Source organism: Entelurus aequoreus, linkage group LG06, assembly GCF_033978785.1.
Source record: "Entelurus aequoreus isolate RoL-2023_Sb linkage group LG06, RoL_Eaeq_v1.1, whole genome shotgun sequence".
NCBI lineage: Eukaryota > Metazoa > Chordata > Actinopteri > Syngnathiformes > Syngnathidae > Entelurus > Entelurus aequoreus.
The window spans coordinates 72,207,208-72,232,552 of record NC_084736.1 but is presented as its reverse complement, the minus strand read 5'-3'; the positions used below and the strand labels follow the sequence as shown (position 1 = coordinate 72,232,552).

Sequence of the window (25,345 nt, the reverse complement as noted above, 5' to 3'; positions counted from 1 at the left end):
TAAACAATTCTGCAAACGTGTTTTTGCTATATACTTTATATATCAACTTTTCAACAGTAATGCCAGCAATTATAGCAAGAATAAAACAACACGACATAAACATGAGTATTCAACTAAAACTGAACTATTGCGCACTCTGGAGTAACAATGGAAAAATAATCGGATGGATTTTGGAATTGTAAATATTTGGTCATTTTAAATACAAAGTGGCTTGTTTGATGTTGAGGGGGGGTAAAAACTAAGCTGTAGTTACTGTAAAAATACAGAAGAGGGCGATGTCCTCAACATGTTCCAGAAGGAAGCTGCTCTGATGAGGCGCCATGGAAATGCAATAACAATCCTGTGGATGTTCCAGATGAGACAAAATTAAATAATTACCTATACGTGGTATTAATTAGTAAAATCATTAAAACATGAAATCAATAATTAATCAAATCATGAAATAATTAATCAAGTGGTGAAATAAATAATTGAATCATGAAAGAATACAATCAATAATTGATTAAATAAATATAATTATACGTAATTTTACATTACATAAATGAGTGACACATTTAATCACATGTATGCAGTCATTTACATTTATAATTGATTAATAACACATTTAAGTAATTATTTAAAAATGTACTTACCGTATTTTTCGGAGTATAAGTCGCACCGGCCGAAAATGCATAATAAAGAAGGAAAAAAACATATATAAGTCGCACTGGAGTATAAGTCATATTTTGGGGGGAAATGTATTTGATAAAAGCCAACACCAAGAATAGACATTTGAAAGGCAATTTAAAATAAATAAAGAATAGTGAACAACAGGCTGAATAAGTGTACGTTATATGAGGCATAAATAACCAACTGAGAACGTGCCTGGTATGTTAACGTAACATATTAATATTAAGTTAAATATTATATTATATTATATATTTACTAAATATTATGGTAAGAGTCATTCAAATAACTATAACATATAGAACATGCTATACGTTTACCAAACAATCTGTCACTCCTAATCGCTAAATCCCATGAAATCTTATACGTCTAGTCTCTTACGTGAATGAGCTAAATAATATTATTTGATATTTTACGCTAATGTGTTAATAATTTCACACATAAGTCGCTCCGGAGTATAAGTCGCACCCCCAAACTATGAAAAAAAACTGCAACTTATAGTCCGAAAAATACGGTACTTCATTTTGTCCCATTTGTTCCTTTATATTCTTGTCAAACTCATTTTCATTGCAGGCCACATGGCAGTTATTACTGCTTAATAGTGAATATATCGTATATATATCTGCGGTCCCCTCCAAGGTTTCTCATTGTTATCCCATTGGGTTGAGTTTTTCCTTGCCCTGATGTGGGATCTGAGCCGAGGAATGTCGTTGTGGCTTGTGCAGCCCTTTTGAGACACTCGTGATTTAGGGCTATATAAGTAAACATTGATTGATTGATTGATTGATTGATGACGTCTCACGGGCCAAATTGAAGCCGCCGTCGGGCCGCACATGGCCCGCGGGCCGTAGTTTGGACACCACCGCATTATACCCTCTGATTCAAGTACAGTCAAAATGGAATAGGATAGAGTTTATCCAGTCAGTCTTTAGCCTTCCGGTGCAGAATAATATAAATAATGTCTACTATACATTCAAGTACAGTCAAAAATGAAATAGAATTCAGTTTTTAGCCTTCCGGTGCAAAAACAGCATCATGATCAATCCAAATTCAAAGTGTGATTACTTTGGTAGAAAAACTAACAAACATTTGACAGCAGTAGTTTTTTTAGTATGAGCACCACATTTGCACAGGTGAGAACCAGAATCTTAAAGGGACACACACCTAGACACTTAGGCAAATGTACAGCTTTTTATTGGTGATATATATATAATGAAAATTTATTTTATTTTTATTTTTTTAATTAAATCAAAATACAATACAGTCTGCAGGGATACAGTCCGTAAGCACACATGATTGTATTTCTTTATGACAAAAAAATATATATATATATATATATTTTTATAAAAGGCAGGTCGGGCTTCTTAAAGGGACACACACCTAGACATTTAGGCAAATTTACAGCTTTTTTTGGTGACTTCCATCAAATAGAGCAGTGGTCCCCAACCACCGGCCGCGGCCCGGTACCGGTCCGTGGCCCGATTGGTACCGGGCCGCACAAGAATTTTTTTTTTTTTTTTTTTTTTTTAAATTAAATCAAAATACAAGACAGTCTGCAGGGATACAGTCCATAAGCACACATGATTGTATTTCTTTATGACAAAAAAAAAAAAAAAAAAAACTTTTTATTTTTATTTTATAAAAGGCAGGTCGGGCTTCTTAAAGGGACACGCACTTAGACACTTAGGCAAATTTACAGCTTTTTTTGGTGACTTCCAGCAAGTAGAGGGACTAATTTTGAATTCCTGACCCCGGTGGAGAGCCAAGGCAGGTCGGGCTTCTTAAAGGGACACACACTTAGACACTTGGGCAAATTTACAGCTTTTTTTGGTGACTTCCATCATATAGAGCTGAGGTCCCCAACCACCGGGCCGCGGCCCGGTACCGGTCCGTGGACCGATTGGTACCAGGCCGCACAAGAAATTAAAAAAAAATAATAATAATAATTTTTTTTGTTTTGTTTTTTTAATTAAATCAAAATACAATACAGTCTGCAGGGATACAGTCCGTAAGCACACATGATTGTATTTCTTTATGACAAAAAAAAATTTAAAAAATAGAAATATTTTTTTATAAAAGGCAGGTCGGGCTTCTTAAAGGGACACACACCTAGACACTTGGGCAAATTTACAGCTTTTTTTGGTGACTTCCAGCAAATAGAGGCACTAATTTTGAATTCCTGACCCAGGTGGAGATCCAAGGCAGGTCGGGCTTCTTAAAGGGACACACACTTAGACACTAAGGCAAATGTACAGCTTTTTTTGGTGACTTCCATCAAATAGAGCAGTGGTCCCCAACCACCGGGCCACGGACCGGTACCGGGCCGCACAAGAAATTAAAAAAAAAAAAATTGTTGTTTTTTTTAAAACTTTTTTATTTAATTAAATCAAAATGCAATACAGTCTGCAGGGATACAGTCCGTAAGCACACATGATTGTATTTCTTTATGACCAAAAAACTTTTATTTATTTATAAAAGGCAGGTCGGGCTTCTTAAAGGGACACACACCTAGACACGTAGGCAAATTTACAGCTTTTTTTGGTGACTTCCAGCAAATAGAGGGACTAATTTTGAATTCCTGACCCAGGTGGAGATCCAAGGCAGGTCGGGCTTCTTAAAGGGACACACACTTAGACACTAAGGCAAATGTACAGCTTTTTTTGGTGACTTCCATCAAATAGAGCAGTGATCCTCAACCACGGGGCCGCGGCCCGGTACTGGTCCGTGGCCCGATTGGTACCGGGCCACACAAGAAATTTAAAAAAAAATTGTTTTTTTTAAAAAATATATATTTTTATTTAATTAAATCAAAATACAATACAGTCTGCAGGGATACAGTCCGTAAGCACACATGATTGTATTTCTTTATGACAACAAAAAAAACAAAACAAAATTTTTTTTTTATAAAAGGCAGGTCGGGCTTCTTAAAGGGACACACACCTAGACACTTAGGCAAATTTACAGCTTTTTTTGGTGACTCCCATCAAGTAGAGGGACTAATTTTGATTATGACCTCCGAGTGGAGATCCAAGGCAGGTCGGGCTTCTTAAAGAGACACGCACCGAGACACTTGGGCAAATTTAAGGCACTAATCTGACTTTTCTATCCGGGGAGGGCTCCACGCCATTTCAGCCTTCTTACAGGCCGCTCCTCCTAGACGGGGGGTCAGCAACCCGTGGCTCTAGAGCCACATGCGGCTCTTTAGCGGCACCGTGGTGGCTCAATGGAACTTCTTTAAAAATGTATGAAAATGGGAAAAAAAAATAGGGTGACATTTTTGGGGGGTTTTAATATGGTTTCTGTCGGAGGACAAACTCGATACAAAACTTCCTAACTGTTAGAAAACCCACTGTTTAATATTGTTGTGCTTCACTGATGAGAGTATTTGATGACCGCAGTTTTGTCCTACTAATTTCAGCGGGCCTTGAACTCACCGTTGCATTGACATGCATAACTTTTTCCGACGCTGCCACAGAAAGACGTTTTTACGCCACTCCTTCTTTGTCTCATTTTGTCCACCAAACGTTTTATACTGTGCTTGAATCCACAAAAGTGAGCTTTGTTGATGTTATCGTCTTGTTATGGAGTGCCAATCGGGAATATTTGGTCACTGCATGACTGCAAGCTAATCCATGCTAACATGCTATTTAGGCTAGCTGAATGTACATATTGCATCATTATGCCTCATTTGTAGGTATATTTGAGATCATTTAATTTCCTTTACTTACGTCCTCTGTGTATTTAGTTTATTTTTGTTTCATGACACATTATTTGTATGTAATATTGGCTACATTTCTGATAGTTGTTTGTGCACCATGTTGTTCCAGACCACAGCAAACATTACCCAGCTTGCAAAGATTGTAATAAATCCACTAGAAGAAGACGGCATGCCGTTTCCTTAAACTTGGACACACACATCTATACCTTTGGCCGTTCTAAGACAGTCATTTCCAGGAGTTATCTCACCCTCCGAGAAGTTTTACTAATGTTTTCCAATGTTGTAAAAATGTGTAGAATAAATATTACATTTCAACATTTCTGTCAACGAACATTTACCTGCGACACATAGTCATTTTGATAGTAGGTTAATATAGACACTTAGATCATGTGTTGCCATCATTATAACCAGGGCCGGCCCGTGGCATAGGCCGTATAGGCAAATGCTAAGGGCGCCGTCCATCAGGGGGCGCCACGCCAGTGCCACAAATGTTGGAGAAAAAAAAAAAAAAGAAAAAAAAAGTTGGTACTATTATTTCTAAATACAAAAAATAATCCCACGTTAATTAAAATGCAAAGTAAAGCCTATTTAATAGAAGTATTATTTGTTACAACATTGCGCCCGCCCCCCCGCACGGTGCGCCCCTTCCCTTCCCGTATCATGACTCTTTTTGGACGTCACCACATCAAAAAATCAACACAAGATGTCAAAACGGCCAAAACTGTCAGGTGCCCAGGGAAGAAAAAATAGAAAAGAAGAGGAGGAGAAACGAGAAAAAGACAGAGGTAGCAGGTAGGTAACGTTAGCCTACATGAAATTATTTGTCTGTTACAAAATGTGATAGTAACCTGGCTTTTTAGCATTAAGCTAATGTTACATGATTCGGCAATTGCTAATCAATAAATAGCTAGTTCTGTTTTAACGTTAGGTTAATATTGTGGAGGGGGCTAAATTTTTATGGAAAATAATAATGTAACGTTAGGTAATTACAGTACTCCCACCTTACATTCCTCAGGGACATTTTATTAGATCTTTTAAGCAGGTGTTTTTTGTTGACATTGTTATTGCCTTCTGGTTAGCTAATGTTTGCCCTGCAGGTAATAGTCACTTTTCCACCCCTTTATATATTAGGTATAGTTGTAAGCCTAGTTGTTAAAGTGCACATCATTAATGTTAATTAAGCAATATCACATGAGAGGGAATGCTGTTTTTTAATTTGAGCACTGCTGTGATTCGGTTAAAGATAATCATAACATAACATTCTCATATAAGATGTTAATTTGCTTTCTTTAAGTAAAAAAAAAGGTCAAAGACAAAGCTATTCGGTTTCTTGTGAGTATATACACTTCACTGCCGATGTGGGGGGGGCGCCACCTAAAATCTTGCCTAGGGCGCCAGATTGGTTAGGGCCAGGCCTGATTATAACACTTAATTATTTAAGTCTTTTAATTTTTTGCGGCTCCAGACTGATTATTTTTTTGTATTTGTGGTCCAATATGGCTCTTTCAACATTTTGGGTTGCCGACCCCTGTCCTAGACACTTAGAAAAATTCTCATGTTTTTTTTTGTTTGTTTTTTTTAACTGCCAAAGTCCCCCCGCGGCCCCCGGCTCCATGGTGTTGTCGTTGGCCTAGTTTGCACTAGTTTCCAGGGCTCACCGCGTGGAGGTCGACAACTTGAGCCCCATGGTCCCCTGGCGGGCCACCCCGCCTTCCCGCCTGGTACGCACGCAAAAGGGGAGTTCTCATTCCTTGTGTTTTAGGTTGCACTTTCATTGGGAGAAAGATGACTGAAGGGGTTAAATTAAAGGACACTCATCACTTGTGTTGATTCCTCTGCGTGAATGTTGGGTCAACAAGTCATAAAGCTGAAAGTTTTTTAATCACAGCAACAAAATTCTCAGGAAAAAGCGACTCTTTTGTTCCTGGGCGAGAAATCATGTGGATGTCGGCCAATGACAATTAGACAATTATGGGAAACACGGCGGTGGGAATGCTGACTAACTCTAACTAAGGCCTTTGTGTCTCTGCTGCTTTCCCCCAGAAAAAAAAGCCTTTTGTTGGTTGGATCTTTGGACAGACTCTTGTTGTGCTTCTGCATGAATAATCATCAGCTCCATGATGACTGCACTCCATTCCCACATTTGCTGATGTCATGCATGTTGTGATATTTCATACGGTTTTTCCAGAGGAATACGTTTATTTACACCAGGCCTGGGCAATTATTTTGACTCGGGGGGGCCAAATTTAGAGAAAAAAAATGTGTCTGGGGGCCGGTATATCAATTTTTTTAGGGAAAACTAATACAAAACCTCACAATAAAGTCTGATTGAATGCTAAAAATGTTATGACAGACCGCCTTAAAAACGGAATGGAATTTTTTTTTTCTATGAACGATAAAACCCTGAATATTGAGAACATATGAACGTCACACCCCCTCTCAATCGACATATTTTACAATCAAGCCACACCCACACTGCTTGGTGCCTCGTCTGACCTGCTGTGACGCAGATTACCATATTAACTAGTAGGGTTGTACGGTATACGGGTATTAGTATAGTACCGCGATACTAATGAATCATATTCGGTACCATACGGCCTCTGAAAAGTACCGGTCCGCCACACCCTAAGATTTTTTGTTAAAATAAAGCCAATAATGCAATTTTTTCTGGTCCTCTTTATTTAGAAAAGTACCGAAAAGTATCGAAATAATATTGGTATCAGGACAACACTAGTCCCTAAAGGCCTACTGAAACCCACTACTAGCGACCACGCAGTCTGATAGTTTATATATCAATGATGAAATCTTAACATTATAACACATGCCAATACGGCCGGGTTAACTTATAAAGTGACATTTTAAATTTGCCGCTAAACTTCCGGTTCGAAACGCCTCTGAGGATGACGTATGCGCGTGACGTAGCCCGGCGAACACGGGTATGCCTTCCACATTGAAGCCAATACGAAAAAGCTCTGTTTTCATTTCATAATTCCACAGTATTCTGGACATCTGTGTTCGTGAATCTGTTGCAATCATGTTCATTGCATTATGGAGAAGGAAGCTGAGCAAGCAAAGAAGAAAGTTGTCGGTGCGAAATAGACGTATTTTTCGAACGTAGTCAGCAACAACAGTACACAGCCGGCGCTTCTTTGTTTACATTCCCGAAAGATGCAGTCAAGATGGAAGAACTCGGATAACAGAGACTCTAACCAGGAGGACTTTTGACTTCGATACACAGACGCCTGTAGAGAACTGGGACAACACAGACTCTTACCAGGATTACTTTGATTTGGATGACAAAGACGCAGACGTGCTACTGTGAGTATGCAGCTTTGGCTTCTAAACATTTGATCGCTTGACCGTATGTGCGCAACTTTTTTTTGCGTATGTACGTAACTTTTTAAAAATATATAAGCTTTATGAACCTTGGGTTAGGTGAACGGTCTTTTGGGCTGAGTGATTGTGTGTGTTGATCAGGTGTTTGAATTGTATTGGCGTGTTCTATGGAGCTAGGAGCTAGCAGAGGAGCTAGGAGCTAGCGTAACAAACACGCAGGTGTTTTTATGCAGGATTAATTTGTGGCATGTTAAATATAAGCCTGGTTGTGTTGTGGCTAATAGAGTATATATATGTCTTGTGTTTATTTACTGTTGTAGTCATTCCCAGCTGAATATCAGGTCACCCCCGGCTCTCACAGCATCTTCCCTATCTGAATAGCTTCAACTCCCCACTAGTCCTTCACTTGCACTTTACTCATCCACAAATCTTTCATCCTCGCTCAAATTAATGGGGAAATTGTCGCTTTCTCGGTCCGAATCTCTCTCACTTCATGCGGCCATCATTGTAAACAATAGGGAACTTTGCGTATATGTTCAATTGACTACGTCACGCTACTTCCGGTAGGGGCAAGCCTTTTTTTTTATCAGATACCAAAAGTTGCAATCTTTATCGTCGTTGTTCTATACTAAATCCTTTCAGCAAAAATATGGCAATATCGCGAAATGATCAAGTATGACACATAGAATAGATCTGCTATCCCCGTTTAAATAAAAAAAATTCATTTCAGTAGGCCTTTAAAATATCATGCAAAAGCACAGATTCCAACCATAGAAATACTTTGATCGTTCAAGAGTTACGGTCATTAGAAAACATCACTGCACATCATAATGGCAGCTACACTTTCCATCTTAAAGATATAAAAAAATTATTTGGGAATGTCCGGCGGGCCAGATTGAAAACCTTAACGGGCCGCATGTGGCCCCCGGGCCTTAATTTGCCCAGGTCTGATTTACACACTCTTATTGTCTTACTCCTCAAGAATTGAACGCTATTTTTGTCACACGGCGGTGAGGGATGTCTTGTCTTGGTTTTTTCTGTCTTGTGAATTTCACGTTTTAGTTTGAAAAGTAACTCTCCTCTCGTTTCAGGTCACTTGCCCTTCCTTTTGTGTCATCGGTCTGACGTCATCCCGGATCCCTGATTGTTTCCACCTGTTCCCCATTACCCCCCCCATGTGTCTTATAAGCCCACGCCTCCCTTTGTTCTGTGCCAGAATGTCTCGTTGTCTCGTGCCTCTCTAGCCTCATGCCCAAGCCTTGTGTTAGAATAATTGTATCTAAGTTATCACAAAGCTTTTGTGTTACATTGAGTTCCCGGCGAAAGGACAAAAGCTGTCTTTAATCCTACCAATCAAAAGGCTTGTAAAACTCCACTGTGTAGGATGGGAAGCAACATGAAGGTGTTCTGTTTCTTTCATGTATTGTAATCAACAGAAAGATATTGTCTGACCCAAGAACTACAAGGCGGAGAGGAACCGCTTGTTTGAACGGTTTTACGACCTTTTCCTTGAACTGTTGTAATCAAAGGCGATGGCTGTTTACCACCCACGTCCCTTAGAAACAGCTGTTGCCATGTAATCAGGGAAAGTCCAAATAAAAGAGGTGGCGTTCAATGTTTCGCCAGAGCGTGCCGGAGACTGTACAAGACGTCTCTCCTCAAATTGAGCCAAATTTAATTCTGTCTCTGTTTAATTCCTTGCCTCGTTGTCTGTTTAATAGATGTCATCAGTGTTTGAACCTGACACCTTGTCTCGTCTCGCTTTTGATTGATTATCCTGATCCTGAATTCCCTTGTTGGCATTTTGAGTTTCCTCCTTTCGGAGTAATTTGCGTTTGTTTCCTTTTTTGTGGAATCTTTTTCGCCGAGTTGTCAGATTAAAGCCTATGCTGTATTGCCCTGACTCAGGAGGTGAAAAGGAAACTCAAAATGCCAACAAGGGAATTCAGGATCAGGATAATCAAAAGCGAGACAATGCTTGGGCATAAGGCTAGAGAGGCACGAGACAACGAAAACGCCATCCCTGGCGAGAGGACAAAAGCTGTCTTTAATCCTACCAATCAAAAGGCTTGTTAAAACTCCACTGTGTAGGATGGGAAGCAACATGAAGGTGTTCTGTTTCTTTCATGTATTGTAATCAACAGAAAGATATTGTCTGACCCAAGAACTACAAAGCGGAGAGGAAGCAGGGCCCGACTCCCCTCCAGGCACCGCTTGTTTGAACGGTTTTACGACCTTTTCTTTGAGCTGTTGTAATCAAAGGTGATGGCTGTTTACGACCCACGTCCCTTTGAAACAGCTGTTGCCATGTAATCAGGGAAAGTCCAAGTTTTAGTTTTTATTGTATTACAAATGTTTTTAGTTTTTAGCTCAATGCCTTCGTGATGGTTTGTATGTTGTATGTATTTTATGTATTTGTACCTTGTTTTTACTGTTGTACCTCGTTTTTACTGTTGTACCTTATTTTTAATGACTACTGCTGCAAACCAAATTGCCCCTCGGGGACAATAAAGATTTTCTAAGTCTAAGTCTAAGTCAAATAAAAGAGGTGGCGTACAATCTTTCGCCAGAGCGTGCTGGAGACTGAGACTGTACAAGAGTACAGCCCAGACGTCTCTCCTCAAATTGAGCCAAATTTAATTCTGTCTCTGTTTAATTCCTTTGTCAGTTTAATAGATGTCATCAGTGTTTTAACCTGTCACCTTGTCTCATCTCGCTTTTGATTATCCTTACCCTGAAGTTTGAGTTTCCTCCTTTCGGAGTGATTTTCGGTTGTTTCCTTTTTTGTGGAACCTTTTTCGCCGAGTTGTCAGATTAAAGCCTATGCTGTATTGCCCTGACTCAGGAGGTGAAAAGGAAACTCAAAATGCCAACAAGGGAATTCAGGATCAGGATAATCAAAAGCCAGACAATGCTTGGGCATGAGGCTAGAGAGGCACGAGACAACGAAAACGCCATCCCTGGCGAGAAGACAAAAGCTGTCTTTAATCCTACCAATCAAAAGGCTTGTTAAAACTCCACTGTGTAGGATGGGAAGCAACATGAAGGTGTTCTGTTTCTTTCATGTATTGTAATCAACAGAAATACATTGTCTGATCCAAGAACTACAAAGCGGAGAGGAAGCAGGGCCTGACTCCCCTCCAGGCACCGCTTGTTTGAACGGTTTTACGACCTTTTCTTTGAGCTGTTGTAATCAAAGGTGATGGCTGTTTACGACCCATGTCCCTTAGAAACAGCTGTTGCCATGTAATCAGGGAAAGCCCAAGTTTTAGTTTTTATTGTATTACAAATGTTTTTAGTTTTTAGCTCAATGCCTTCATGATGGTTTGTATGTTGTATGTATTGTATGTATTTGTACCTTGTTTTTACTGTTGTACCTCGTTTTTACTGTTGTACCTTATTTTTAATGACTACTGCTGCAAACCAAATTGCCCCTCGGGGACAATAAAGATTTTCTAAGTCTAAGTCAAATAAAAGAGGTGGCGTACAATCTTTCGCCAGAGCGTGCTGGAGACTGAGACTGTACAAGAGTACAGCCCAGACGTCTCTCCTCAAATTGAGCCAAATTTAATTCTGTCTCTGTTTAATTCCTTTGTCAGTTTAATAGATGTCATCAGTGTTTTAACCTGTCACCTTGTCTCGTCTCGCTTTTGATTATCCTTACCCTGAATTTTGAGTTTCCTCCTTTCGGAGTAATTTGCGTTTGTTTCCTTTTTTGTGGAATCTTTTTCGCCGAGTTGTCAGATTAAAGCCTATGCTGTATTGCCCTGACTCAGGAGGTGAAAAGGAAACTCAAAATGCCAACAAGGGAATTCAGGATCAGGATAATCCAAAGCGACACAAGACAAGGCTTGGGCATGAAGCTGGAGATGTACGGGACAACGAGACACTCTTGGGTCAGACAATATCTTTCTGTTGATTATAATACATGAAAGAAACAGAACACCTTCATGTTGCTTCCCATCCTACACAGTGGAGTTTTACAAGCCTTTTGATTGGTACGATTAAAGACAGCTTTTGTCCTCTCGCCGGGAACTCAATGTAACACAAAGTTTTGTGATAACTTAGATACAATTATTCTAACACAAGGCTTGGGCATGAGGCTGGAGATGCACGAGATAACGAGACATTCTGGCACAGAACAAAGGGAGGCGTGAGCTTATAAAACACATGGGGGTTATTGGGGAACAGGTGGAAACAATCCGGGATCAGGGATGACGTCAGACTGATGACACAAAAAGAAGGGCAAGGGACCTGAAATGAGAGGAGGGTTACTTATGCTATTGTTATTATGCAACACATACAGAATAGTGCTGCTAGGATCCTGGTGAGTGCGGAAATATGAACAAATCACACCAACTCTCAAATCCCTTCACTGGCTTCCTGTTCCACTCAGGATGGAATTCAAAGTCTCCCTACTAACCCACCAGTGCCTCCATGGAAATGCCCCCCCCTCTACCTCAAAGATCTACTCAGCCCCAAATCCTCCACACGACACCTCCGCTCCGGACAGGCTAACCTCCTCCAACCTCAGAGGACAAAGCTACGAACAATGGGAGACCGGGCTTTCTGCTCCGCCGCTCCCAGTCTGTGGAACGCTCTCCCTGACCACCTGAGGGCACCACAGACTGTGGATGCTTTTAAAAAAGGCTTTTTTTTAATATATATATGCATACTAGTTTTAGCTATTTGGCTGTTCTAGTTTTTATTTAATTAAATTTTTTTATTATCTTTTTATTTATTTATTTTTTAATACACTGTAGCACTTTGAGGTTGTTTACTCAATGTAAAGTGCTTTTTTTTTCTTTTTTTTTTTTTTTACAAATCAAATCTATTATTATTATTATTATTACTTTTCAAACTAAAACATGAAATTCACAAGACAGAAAAAACCAAGACAAGACATCCCTCACCACGGTGTGACAATTTTTCACTATATAAATGAGTTTTTTTTGTTTCCAACAACAATTCAGCGTGTCTGTGGAAAAGTAGCAGGAAGAACCAGAATGTATTAAATCCTGTCATTTCTAACAATGTCAATTTCTGATCTTTTGATCATTCATTTTTACATTGTCATGAACTAATTATTTCAACAATGTCTAATAATAATTGAGCTGTAAATCGATCGAGCAGGAGTAAATAAAATATGACTAAGCAAAAATTGATAAAGTAATAGAAAATAAGACCCATTACAATACATGGGAGATTAAAGATAATTGTGAAAAGAAGATACAAATGTTTTTTTAAATGGATAAGGATCTACATCAACTATAGGATTTGTCTGAGAAGCTGGACAGGACACAAAAAAATACATTAAAATAAAAAAAATAAAAAAATGGATAAGGATGATAAGAGTAATTAGGTTAAAAACAAATAAAAATAAATGACAACAATATAAAATAAAATAATTTAAATACAATCAGAGATTTAGGATAAAGAACAAATACGAATTTAAAAATATATATTGTTACAATCAAGTCAAAATATGCGGGAAGGTTGAAAAAAAAAGTGTATTTGTAAAGTGATTATGAGACGAAATTTGGCTTTCCTTTTTGGGCACGGCAGGCAGGAAACACCCATTAGTGGCCGCTGATCGTACAACGTTCATGTCAACGTTTGATATAAAGATATATGCTGCAAAAAGACGTGGCGAGCTCCTACAATAAAAGTGTGTGTGAACAGTTGTTTTGTATTTATTTAATAATAGTTTTGCTGCAAGACAAAGTCACAACTGAGGGAATGTCAAACTGAGTCGTGGTGCGTTCAGGTACCCTTGGAATTTTCTTACACTAGTGTTGCTTTTGCTTTAAACGTTCAGTTTAATACCTTCCAGGTTTAGCGATTCTTCAGTTAAACTATTTTTTGGGGAGCCAGTCCTGCCTTCAAGTTAACTCACCACATCTTGCCTCAGACTTACATTAAAAAAATCATTTCGATAACTTGGCTTTAAAAATGTCCTGCATTGGTGTTTGTTGTGTTTAAGAGTGTTGCCAGGTGGGAAATGACACATGATCGTACCAGAGGCTTAACATATCGTATTTTGTGGGAAATGATCGTACTGAGGTTGTTTATTACAACCATATGCTGCAATAAATTATTAGTATAGATTTATATAATAGCAGTTTATACAGTTTACCTTAAAATAAGCTACATAACAACATTGTTGGAAATAGCCGCTCCTGACAGAACAACAGCCTCACCTGGCAGGAAGTACACTGTCTGTTTACTACAAATAGTCAATTATAAAGGGGTCAAATTATATTTGGTTTTACACTCTATGAACAAAAATTTGAAAAGGAATTTTACCTTTGCAACCTCATATTACTATTGGATAAGTTTTATATTCATAAATGTAAGTTTCTCAATACCCGACCTGTCTTTTGTGCCTTTAAAAAAGAATTAGAACTCTACTTTAAAACACTCACTACCTCTAACAACCAAAAAGCTGTGAAAACGAAGATTTTGTGTTCCAAATTTAAGTTATTTACTGAAATTGAGTGAGCCTATGGCTTTGCACTTTGTTTATTTTAAATATTAATATATATATATATATATATATATATATATATATATATATATATATATATATATATATATATATATATATATATATATATATATATATATATATATATATATATATATATAGCACTCTATTTTAGTTACTTTGAATTTATAACCCCCTGGCGCTGCTTTGTACTCTTTTTGTACTGTTTTGTACTATTTTTGTACTTATTTGATTGTTTCTTGTCTGTTTGTAAATGTTGAAATTTATAAATAAAAGTTTTAAAAAAATTTAAAAAAAATAAATAAAGGGGTCAAATTTGACATTATTTGGAATTACAGTTCAAATACGGTAATTCAAGACGGAAATAATTAGAGATAAATACTCCCAAGTAAAGGCGTATTGCCAATACCAATACTAGACCGATACCTTTTGAAATCATGGAGGGATTTTGTGATATTTCAAGTTGTTAGACTTAGACTTCCTTTTTATTGTCATTAAAATTTGAACTTTACAGTACAGATAAGAACGAAATTTCGTTGCATTAGCTCATGGTAGTGCAGGATAAAAAAAAGTAATGGATTGCTGTACAGATAAATATATTGCACTTTTGCATATGCATCCACGTTTATATTGTCTTTATATTCCAGCCAGTTAATCCATTTTGGGGGGGGGGATTGAGGGGATAATTATGATGCGTTCAAGAGTTACGGCCTGAGGGAAGATGATGATGATTATAAGCAGAATTAAACACCGGACAAATATTTTCGACGGACAAACGTACATATGTGTAAAACAACAATATAAGACAATGTAACAATATTATCAAGATGGGGGAAAATACAGTATTTCAGTGTATTACACAATTAATAGTCAAGAGTGCAAAACAAGCAAAGGAAAAGGAAAAACTGCTATTTTCTCATAGTATAAACGTATAGCAATGTCAACATGAAAGATAACAAAATGCTTAGTTTTGAAACTATTAAAAGGACATGTATATTAGAAAACCAAAACTTCTATCGATATTTGCAGTTGCGGCATTTTGTTAATATGAAGGTGAAAAGTGTCACAAAGACGAGTATATGTTTGATTGAACTGTTTACCAAAGCCTACAATTCAGAAATTATTGATATAACTGTTTCATGCGTGTATAAGGGTCTGTTGAATATGCAATCATATTCAACTTCATATATTAAAACAAAATGGGAGAAGGAAGGAGGGATAACTATATCTGAGGAACAATGGACAATAATATGGAATGGACTTGTACCAGCTTGCCCAAGTGGAGGGAGTTTGGCTGGAAAAGTTTGAACAGATATTTTATTCCACCTTCTCAGAAGTCTCACTATGATAACAACTCCCCTGCCTGCTGGAGAAATTGTGGGAATTCAAATGCAAATCACTACCATGTTTTCTGGGACTGCTCCACCATGCTCCACCATAAAGGACTATTGGAAAGAGATACACCAAGCTCTACAGGATATTTTCAAACGTGAAATACCCCTCGAAAGTAAAACTTTGTTTTTTGGACATGTACCTCAGGACTGGCTGAAGAAAGATAAACACTTAATGAATATCCTACTGGTGGCTTGTTAAAAAGACCATTACTAGGAAATGGATATCCCAGGAGAGCCCAACTTTGAAGCAATGGATGGAAACAACAATGGACATATATAAAATGGAGAAGATAACTGCCTTTATTAATTATAAGTTGGAGAAATGTACTTCATTCTGGGAAAATTGGGTCAACTATGTCACGCCCCATAAACCTCACATTAATTTTTCGAATTAGTGATTGTACTTCAAAAAAAAAAAAAAAAGGGATTACTCCCTGTATGTGTATATATATATATATATATATATATATATATATATATATATATATATATATATATATATATATATATATATATATATATATATATATATATATATATATATATATATATATATATATATATATATATATATATATATATATATATACACTACCGTTCAAAAGTTTGGGGTCACATTGAAATGTCCTTATTTTTGAAGGAAAAGCACTGTACTTTTCAATGAAGATAACTTTAAACTAGTCTTAACTTGAAAGAAATACACTCTATACATTGCTAATGTGGTAAATGACTATTCTAGCTGCAAATGTCTGGTTTTTGGTGCAATATCTACATAGGTGTATAGAGGCCCATTTCCAGCAACTATCACTCCAGTGTTCTAATGGTACAATGTGTTTGCTCATTGGCTCAGAAGGCTAATTGATGATTAGAAAACCCTTGTGCAATCATGTTCACACATCTGAAAACAGTTTAGCTCGTTACAGAAGCTACAAAACTGACCTTCCTTTGAGCAGATTGAGTTTCTGGAGCATCACATTTGTGGGGTCAATTAAACGCTCAAAATGGCCAGAAAAAGAGAACTTTCATCTGAAACTCGACAGTCTATTCTTGTTCTTAGAAATGAAGGCTATTCCACAAAACTCTTGAACGGTAGTGTATATATATATATGTATAAGTTTATATTTTATTTTATTTCGGATTATTATTATTATTAATGTATTATTATTTATTGTATTTATTTTATTTTTTTCTGTTTATTTAATTGATGTATTTGTAGATATTACTTTGTTTTTTTGTTGTTTCTTTTTTTGGTGGGGGGGTAGGTGGTATGGATGGGATATAACCAAAAATATTTTGACATTTAGGGCAGACAATAGATTTATGATTTATGTGAATATGATGTAATGGATAGGAATGTCTGATGCTGGATGTCAATAAAAATCAAATGGAAAAATAAAAATAATAAAAAAGCAATGTCAACATAAACAAATTAAAAAGATAACTGAAATATATCGATCACATCACGAGAGTATCATTATGATTGTACGTGCCAACGCTGTCGATATTTGTCTTGGTCCGCCTAAGCCCGCGCGGTCCATTCCATTCGAGAAGGCTCATTTCCGGAGGTTACCTGAACGCACCTCGTGAACATTAAAGTGTTGAGTGTCGCGACTGACAGCGTGAATAAAGTGAAAGAAACACGACAAGAAGGAACGACGAGAGGGGAAATTCGACAAGATTACTAAACTATTTCCTGTTGCCGGGGCAGTTTTTGTTTTTTAAAAAGCTGCTTGTAAATGTAGCTTGTCCCGGACACAGCGGCCACACGAACAACAGGAACGCCACAGAAATGGTGAGTAGAAGTTTTGTATACATTTGAAATGGCAGGAGTGTGAATATAATCCAACACGCGTGTTTAAAAAAAGACTTAAGTGTGGAAATTAATCCACGACACGTATTTAAAAAGACTACACCGTCCTTGTCCCAACATGTTTTTCAACTTTCATTTTCTATTTATTATTATTTTTATTTATGTGTTCCTATCTGCCTTAGTATTAATGTCCAAAGTGTGGCTTGTATAAGCTGAAATATATTCTGAAATCCCAAAAAGAGGACACATATATGCGTGCCAAGGCCGGGACTAGATGAAAATTTGCCAATGATACTCGAACTTGCTTTATAAATAATATATTTATTTAAATAAAGCATTTTTCTCCTCTGTTGACAGCAGTGTTGACGCTAGGAATGTTCAAAATGGGGTCCCAGGGACTGAAAGTCAAGTATTTCATATATATATATATATATATATATATATATATATATATATATATATATATATATATATATATATATATATATATATATATATATATATTAGGGCTGCAACAACTAATCGATTAAATCGATTAAAATCGATTATAAAAATAGTTGCCGATTAATTTAGTCATCGATTCGTTAAATCTATGCGCATGCGCAGAGGCTTTTTAAAATATATATATATATATATATATATATATATATATATATATATATATATATATATATATATATATATATATATGTATATATATATATTTTTTAAATAAACCTTTATTTATAAACTGCAACATGTACAAACAGCTGAGAAACAATAATCAAAATAAGTATGGTGCCAGTATGCTGTTTTTTAATAAAATACTGGAAAGGATAGACATGTAGTTTGTCTCTTTTATCCGATTATTAATCGATTAATCGAAGTCATAACCGACAGATTAATCGATTATCAAATTAATCGTTAGTTGCAGCCCTAATATATATATATATATATATATGAAATACTCGAGTTGGTGAATTCTAGCTGCTAGCTGTAAATATACTCCTCCCCTCTTAACTACGTCATTTCCTGTGATGTCACACAAGCAGCAAAAATAATGGACCGGAAAAAACGCCTCAAGGCATGGCTATTCACCTATAGTGATCACAGAGACAGGTTGTTTTTGTGTTACTGTATATATTTGTTTTTCTGAAAAATCCCACTTAATATACTTTGGGTAACAACAGTCAATATTTATTTATTTTATTTTTTTAGGGGGGTAACAGTCAATTGTTTATTTATTTATTTTATTGTATTCTTATAAAATAAAAGTGAGCTTTTGTTAAACCAAATATTGTGTTTTTTTCCATATACAACAACCTATCTGGATTCGATAAGACAATCGATAAGGAATCGGTTCGATAAGAGGATTCGATAATGGGCTCGAATTCGATAATTTCTTATCAAACATCATCCCTACGTATGCATTATCCTGTTATATCTCACATTCTGTATTGTGTTTTGGAAAAAGGTTGTCATAAAATGTTAATTCATTAAAAATTATAATAAAAAAAGAAAACAAATGTGTATGCATATGTAAATGTATTCAGTTATGAACATTCATTCACTTTCGTCTTTCCTTCATGGATCTAAACTTTACCGCTGCTGGTAGTTTTTTCTATGTTTTTTATTTAATAAGTTGTAGGTGTATTTATTTCAGTATAAAAGTGTAACAAGTGTTTTGCTTGGGTCATGAAATGATGATAATGGTGTGCCAGGGCATACATACATTTTATATTTAACGCTTAAATCTCTGGAGTCTACATCAACTTCACATCTATTCCTCATTTCAAAATGTTTTAGTTGTTTTTATGTTGTTTTTTTTGTTTGTTTGTTTTCCGCCCTTTTATGTCAAACAAATCTATGTTTTTAATGGCAAACACACAAAATATGCAAAATCTTCCACCAAAAATATTTTTCTTAGTGGAATATTTGATTTGAAGTAATGGGAACCTTGGATAGGTCAATAATTCATAATAACATTGATTTTGATCATACAAATAATAACAGAAGAAATGAACAAAGTAAAAAGACGGTTTGACAAAAACAGACGATCTTTGAATCTCAGTAAGACTAAAATAATGCTACTTGGTAACAGTACAACTGAATTATATTTATATAGCGCTTTTCTCTAGTGACTCAAAGCGCTTTTACATAGTGAAACCCAATATCTAAGTTACATTTAAACTAGAGATGTCCGATAATGGCTTTTTTGCCGATATTGTCCAACTCTTAATTACCGATTCCGATATCAACCTGATACCGATATATACAGTCGTGGAATTAACACATTATTATGCCTAATTTTGTTGTGATTAAACAATGTAACAAGGTTTTCCAAAAATAAATCAACTCAAGTTATGGAAAAAAAAATGCCAACATGGCACTGCCATATTTATTATTGAAGTCACAAAGTGCATTATTTTTTTTTAACATCCCTCAAAACAGCAGCTTGGAATTTGGGACATGCTCTCCTTGAGAGAGCATGAGGAGGTTGAGGTGGGCGGGGTTGGGTTGGGGGGTGTATATTGTAGCGTCCCGGAAGAGTTAGTGCTGCAAGGGGTTCTGGGTATTTGTTCTGTTGTGTTTATGTTGTGTTACGGTGCGGGTGTTCTCCCGAAATGTGTTTGTCATTCTTGTTTGGTGTGGGTTCACAGTGTGGCGCATATTTGTAACAGTGTTAAAGTTGTTTATACGGACACCCTCAGTGTGACCTGTATGGCTGTTGACCAAGTATGCCTTGCATTCACTTGTGTGTGTGAAATGCCGTAGATATTATGTGACTGGGCCGGCACGCAAAGGCAGTGCCTTTAAGGTTTATTGGCGCTCTGTACTTCTCCCTACGTCCGTTTAAAAAGTCATACATTTTACTTTTTGAAACCGATACCGATAATTTCCGATATTACATTTTAAAGCATTTATCGGCCGATAATATCGCCAGTCCGATATTATCGGACATCCCTAATTTAAACCAGTGTGGGTGGCACTGGGAACTGGTGGGTAAAGTGTCTTGCCTAAGGACACGACGGCAGGGGCTTGGATGGCGGAAGCGGGGATCGAACCCGGAACCCTCAAGTTGCTAGGCACGGCCGCTCTACCAACCGAGCTATACCGCTCCTCAGAAGGGAAATTCAAATACAAATAGACGGAGTAGACATTGAAAGGGTAAAAGAAAACACATTTTTGGGGTGTAACAATAGATGATAAAATGAATTGGAAACCTCATGTAAAAATGATACAACATAAAGTAGCAAGAAACACATCAATAATGAATAAAGCAAAACATGACATTATTATGAGAACTATCAAACTAAGTAAGTGGAAGTGGGCTGGACATATCAGTAGGAGAACAGATAATAGATGGACTTCCCTAATGACATCATGGAGACCCATGGATGGGAGCAGAAATAGAGGAAGACAAAGAGTGAGATGGCGAGATGAAATAGACAAATATTGGGGAACAGTGCAGTGGCAGGGAGCAGCTAGAGATCGTTCACTATGGCAGAAAACATGCTGAGGCTTTCGTCCAGCAGTGGACTGACAACGGCTGATGACGATGAATAATTAATTAAATATAAGAACTACCACAACGGCTGCGATGGCGGAAGAAGGCTGCAGCAGAAAAAGGGTCCCCAGTCGTCTTGGACTCCATGCCACTGGACCCGGACCCGGCCCGCCACAAAAGAATTACGACCGCCACAAATTAAAAAAAAAAAAAAAAAAAAAAAAAAAAACTTTTTTTTTTTTTTTTTTTTTTGTCCTGTCCAGCTTCTGAGGAAAATCATATAGTTGATGTAGATGCCCATATAGGCTGTTCGGATTTACTTTACAAAAGAGAAGTGTAGGATACTTCTCTTGTTGCCTTATTTGTATTTGACCACTACTGTTTTCTGTTTTTTTTGTTACTGACTGTGGCAGGACACCTCTGCCTCTGTTTCACTTTATGTTGCTGGTAAATAATATGGTTGTAGTAGTAGGCTAAAGTAAAATTATTTAGTATGCACTAATTAAAGGGGTAGAGCTTTAAGAGACATTTTAGCTTTTATATTTTATAAGATATATTTTTTGTAAGAACCACAATTAATAAATATATTTCAGTGAATAACTTATTGTTCAAATCTGTATATAAATATGTACATAAAGTGTTGTAATTATATTGTAAAATGGATGGATGGATGGATGGACGTTTAAAACAAAACTGTTATTATTAATTAGTAAGTATACATTTTTTGAGCCTTTTTAGAGAAAATCATATCATTGTAGTAAATTATGCAAATTACTCGATGATGTCATGGTGACCACGCCCATAGCCACGCCCCCACCGCCACAGGTATCTTGGCAGTTTATGGGAAACACTGAGGTTGGCTACTAAATTTGGTATTTTGATAGGTACCAACCATTTTTTTGTCAGTACTAAACTTAAACGGTGCCATATTTTAATACTTACACAGTACAGGCTAAAAGTTTGGACAGAACTTCTCATTCAATGGGTTTTCTTTATTTTTTATTTTTTTATAAATCTGCTTTTGATCGACAAAAACTAAGAATGAACACATGAGGAGTTATGTACTTAACCAAAAATGGTGCAATAACTGAAAACATGTTTTATATTCTTCTTTCTTCAAAATAGCCTCCATTTGCTCTGATTACTGTTTTGCACACTCTTGGCAATCTCTCTATGAGCTTCAAGCACACCTGTGAAGTGAAAATCCTTTCAAGTGACTACCTCTTGTCTGAAAAGTATGTGTGTGTGCGTCAACATATTTGGACTGTCACAAATAAAAACTATTAGTCATGTTGTCTATTCAGCAATATCATTTTATAATTCTTTGTCTACTGGATGACCTAATGGGCTGATTAAAACAGCTTTTTTTTTTTAATGCTGTTTTTTTCCCCCTAATACAGTAAAGAGGTTACTAAAGCGAAAAAACGTCTTTCAAAATATATTTTCTTGCATTTGGATCATTCCAGATTGAGTTGGTGCACCGCCTCCCTGCACCCCCGCACCATCAGTGCGCTAAAAATAGTTTCTGTTGTCTTGATGACAATTCCATATCGCAGGAAAGGTGTTACAGATGATTGATGTGTGCTGCTATAGTTCAACAACATGGCACACAGGTTGAAGAGCATGACAACATGAACGTGTAGGACACATAATGCCAGTAGAACATGCAAAAACCTCTTTTAAATAAAGCGGTCTGCACCACTTTTCAATTGCACTTGCAGTATTAATAGAGCACATGCAACACACCAACTAATAGTATATGTACCGCATTTTCTGGACCATAGGGCGCACCGGATTATAATGCGCACTGCCGATGAGCGGGTCTATTTTCATACAAAAGGCGCACCAAATTATATGGGGCATTAAAGGCCTACTGAAACCCACTACTACCGACCACGCAGTCTGATAGTTTATATATCAATGATGAAATCTTAACATTGCAACACATGCCAATACGGCCGGGTTAACTTATAAAGTGCAATTTTAAATTTCCCGCTAAACTTCCGGTTGAAAACGTCTATGTATGATGACGTGTGCGCGTGACGTCAATGGTTGAAACGGAAGTATTGGGACACATTGTATCCAATACAAAAAGCTCGGTTTTCATCGCAAAATTCCACAGTATTCTGGACATCTGTGTTGGTGAATCTTTTGCAATTTGTTTAATGAACAATGAAGACTGCAAAGAAGAAAGTTGTAGGTGGGATCGGTGTATTAGCGGCTGGCTGCAGCAACACAACCAGGAGGACTTTGACTTGGATAGCAGACGCGCTATCCGACGCTAGCCGCCGACCGCACGGATGATCGGGTGAAGTCCTTCGTCGCTCCGTCGATCGCTGGAACGTAGGTGAGCACGGGTGTTGATGAGCAGATGAGGGCTGCCTGGCGTAGGTGGAGAGCTAATGTTTTTAGCATAGCTCTGTGAGGTCCCGTAGCTAAGTTAGCTTCAATGGCGTCGTTAGCAACAGCATTGTTAAAGGCCTACTGAAATGAATTTTTTTTATTTAAACGGGGATAGCAGATCTATTCTATGTGTCATACTTGATCATTTCGCGATATTGCCATATTTTTGCTGAAAGGATTTAGTATAGAACAACGACGATAAAGATTGCAACTTTTGGTATCTGATAAAAAAAAGGCTTGCACCTACCGGAAGTAGCGTGACGTAGTCAGTTGAACATATATGCAAAGTTCCCTATTGTTTACAATGATGGCCGCATGAAGTGAGAGAGATTCGGACCGAGAAAGCGACAATTTCCCCATTAATTTGAGCGAGGATGAAAGATTTGTGGATGAGTAAAGTGCAAGTGAAGGACTAGTGGGGAGTTGAAGCTATTCAGATAGGGAAGATGCTGTGAGACCCGAGGGTGACCTGATATTCAGCTGGGAATGACTACAACAGTAAATAAACACAAGACATATATATACTCTATTAGCCACAACACAACCAGGCTTATATTTAATATGCCACAAATTAATCCTGCATAAAAACACCTGCGTGTTTGTTATGCTAGCTCCTAGCTCCTCTGCTAGCTCCTAGCTCCATAGAACACGCCAATACAATTCAAACACCTGATCAACACACACAATCACTCAGCCCAAAAGACAGTTTACCTAACCCAAGGTTCATAAAGCTTATATATTTTTAAAAAGTTACGTACGTGACGCGCACATACGGTCAAGTTATCGAATGTTTAGCAGCCAAGGCTGCATACTCACGGTACCTGATATTCAGCTGGGAATGACTACAACAGTAAATAAACACAAGACATATATATACTCTATTAGCCACAACACAACCAGGCTTATATTTAATATGCCACAAATTAATCCTGCATAATAACACCTGCGTGTTTGTTATGCTAGCTCCTAGCTCCTCTGCTAGCTCCTAGCTCCATAGAACACGCCAATACAATTCAAACACCTGATCAACACACACAATCACTCAGCCCAAAAGACCGTTCACCTAACCCAAGGTTCATAAAGCTTATATATTTTTAAAAAGTTACGTACGTGACGCGCACGTACGGTACGGTACGTGTTATGCTAGCTCCTAGCTCCTCTGCTAGCTCCTAGCTCCATAGAACACGCCAATACAATTCAAACACATGATCAACACACACAATCACTCAGCCCAAAAGACCGTTCACCTAACCCAAGGTTCATAAAGCTTATATATTTAAAAAAAGTTACGTACATACGCAAAAAAAAGCCAAAGCTGCATACTCACAGTAGCACGTCTGCGTCTTTGTCATCCAAATCAAAGTAATCCTGGTAAGAGTCTGTGTTGTCCCAGTTCTCTACAGGCGTCTGTGTATCCAAATCAAAAGTCCTCCTGGTTAGAGTCTCTGTTATCCGAGTTCTTCCATCTTGACTGCATCTTTCGGGAATGTAAACAAAGAAGCGCCGGCTGTGTACTGTTGTGGCTGACTACGTTCGAAAAATACGTCCATTTCGCACCGACAACTTTCTTCTTTGCTTGCTTGGCTTCCTTCTCCATAATGCAATGAACATGATTGAAACAGATTCACGAACACAGATGTCCAGAATACTGTGGAATTATGAAATGAAAACAGAGCTTTTTCGTATCGGCTTCAATGTGGAAGGCATACCCGTGTTCGCCGGGCTACGTCACGCGCATACGTCATCCGCAGAGGCGTTTCGAACCGGAAGTTTAGCGGCAAATTTAAAATGTCACTTTATAAGTTAACCCGGCCGTATTGGCATGTGTTATAATGTTAAGATTTCATCATTGATATATAAACTATCAGACTGCGTGGTCGGTAGTAGTGGGTTTCAGTAGGCCTTTAAGCTTCGCCAGGCTGGAAAGCATTAACCGTGTATTTACAGGTCCATGGTTTAATAGTATTGTTGATCTTCTGTCTATCCTTCTGTCCGTTTCTATCTGCAGTTAAGCCCGATGCTA

The 25,345-nt window shown here is 37.4% G+C and overlaps 1 protein-coding gene across 2 annotated transcripts in view; it reads left to right on the top strand.

Moving 5' to 3' along the window:
- The first annotated feature begins 17,144 nt into the window (after positions 1-17,144).
- The window catches only part of LOC133651648 (vesicle-associated membrane protein 5-like), a 29,294-nt gene continuing 21,093 nt past the window's right edge, over positions 17,145-25,345 (top strand). Inside the window, exon 1 of one of the 2 annotated variants that reach the window (XM_062049649.1) lies at positions 17,145-17,414. In XM_062049649.1, the coding sequence (XP_061905633.1) occupies positions 17,412-17,414 (3 nt within the window). In that variant the 5' untranslated portion in view covers positions 17,145-17,411. The remainder of the gene's footprint in view (positions 17,415-25,345) is intronic. The other variant, XM_062049650.1, reaches the window with a different exon arrangement.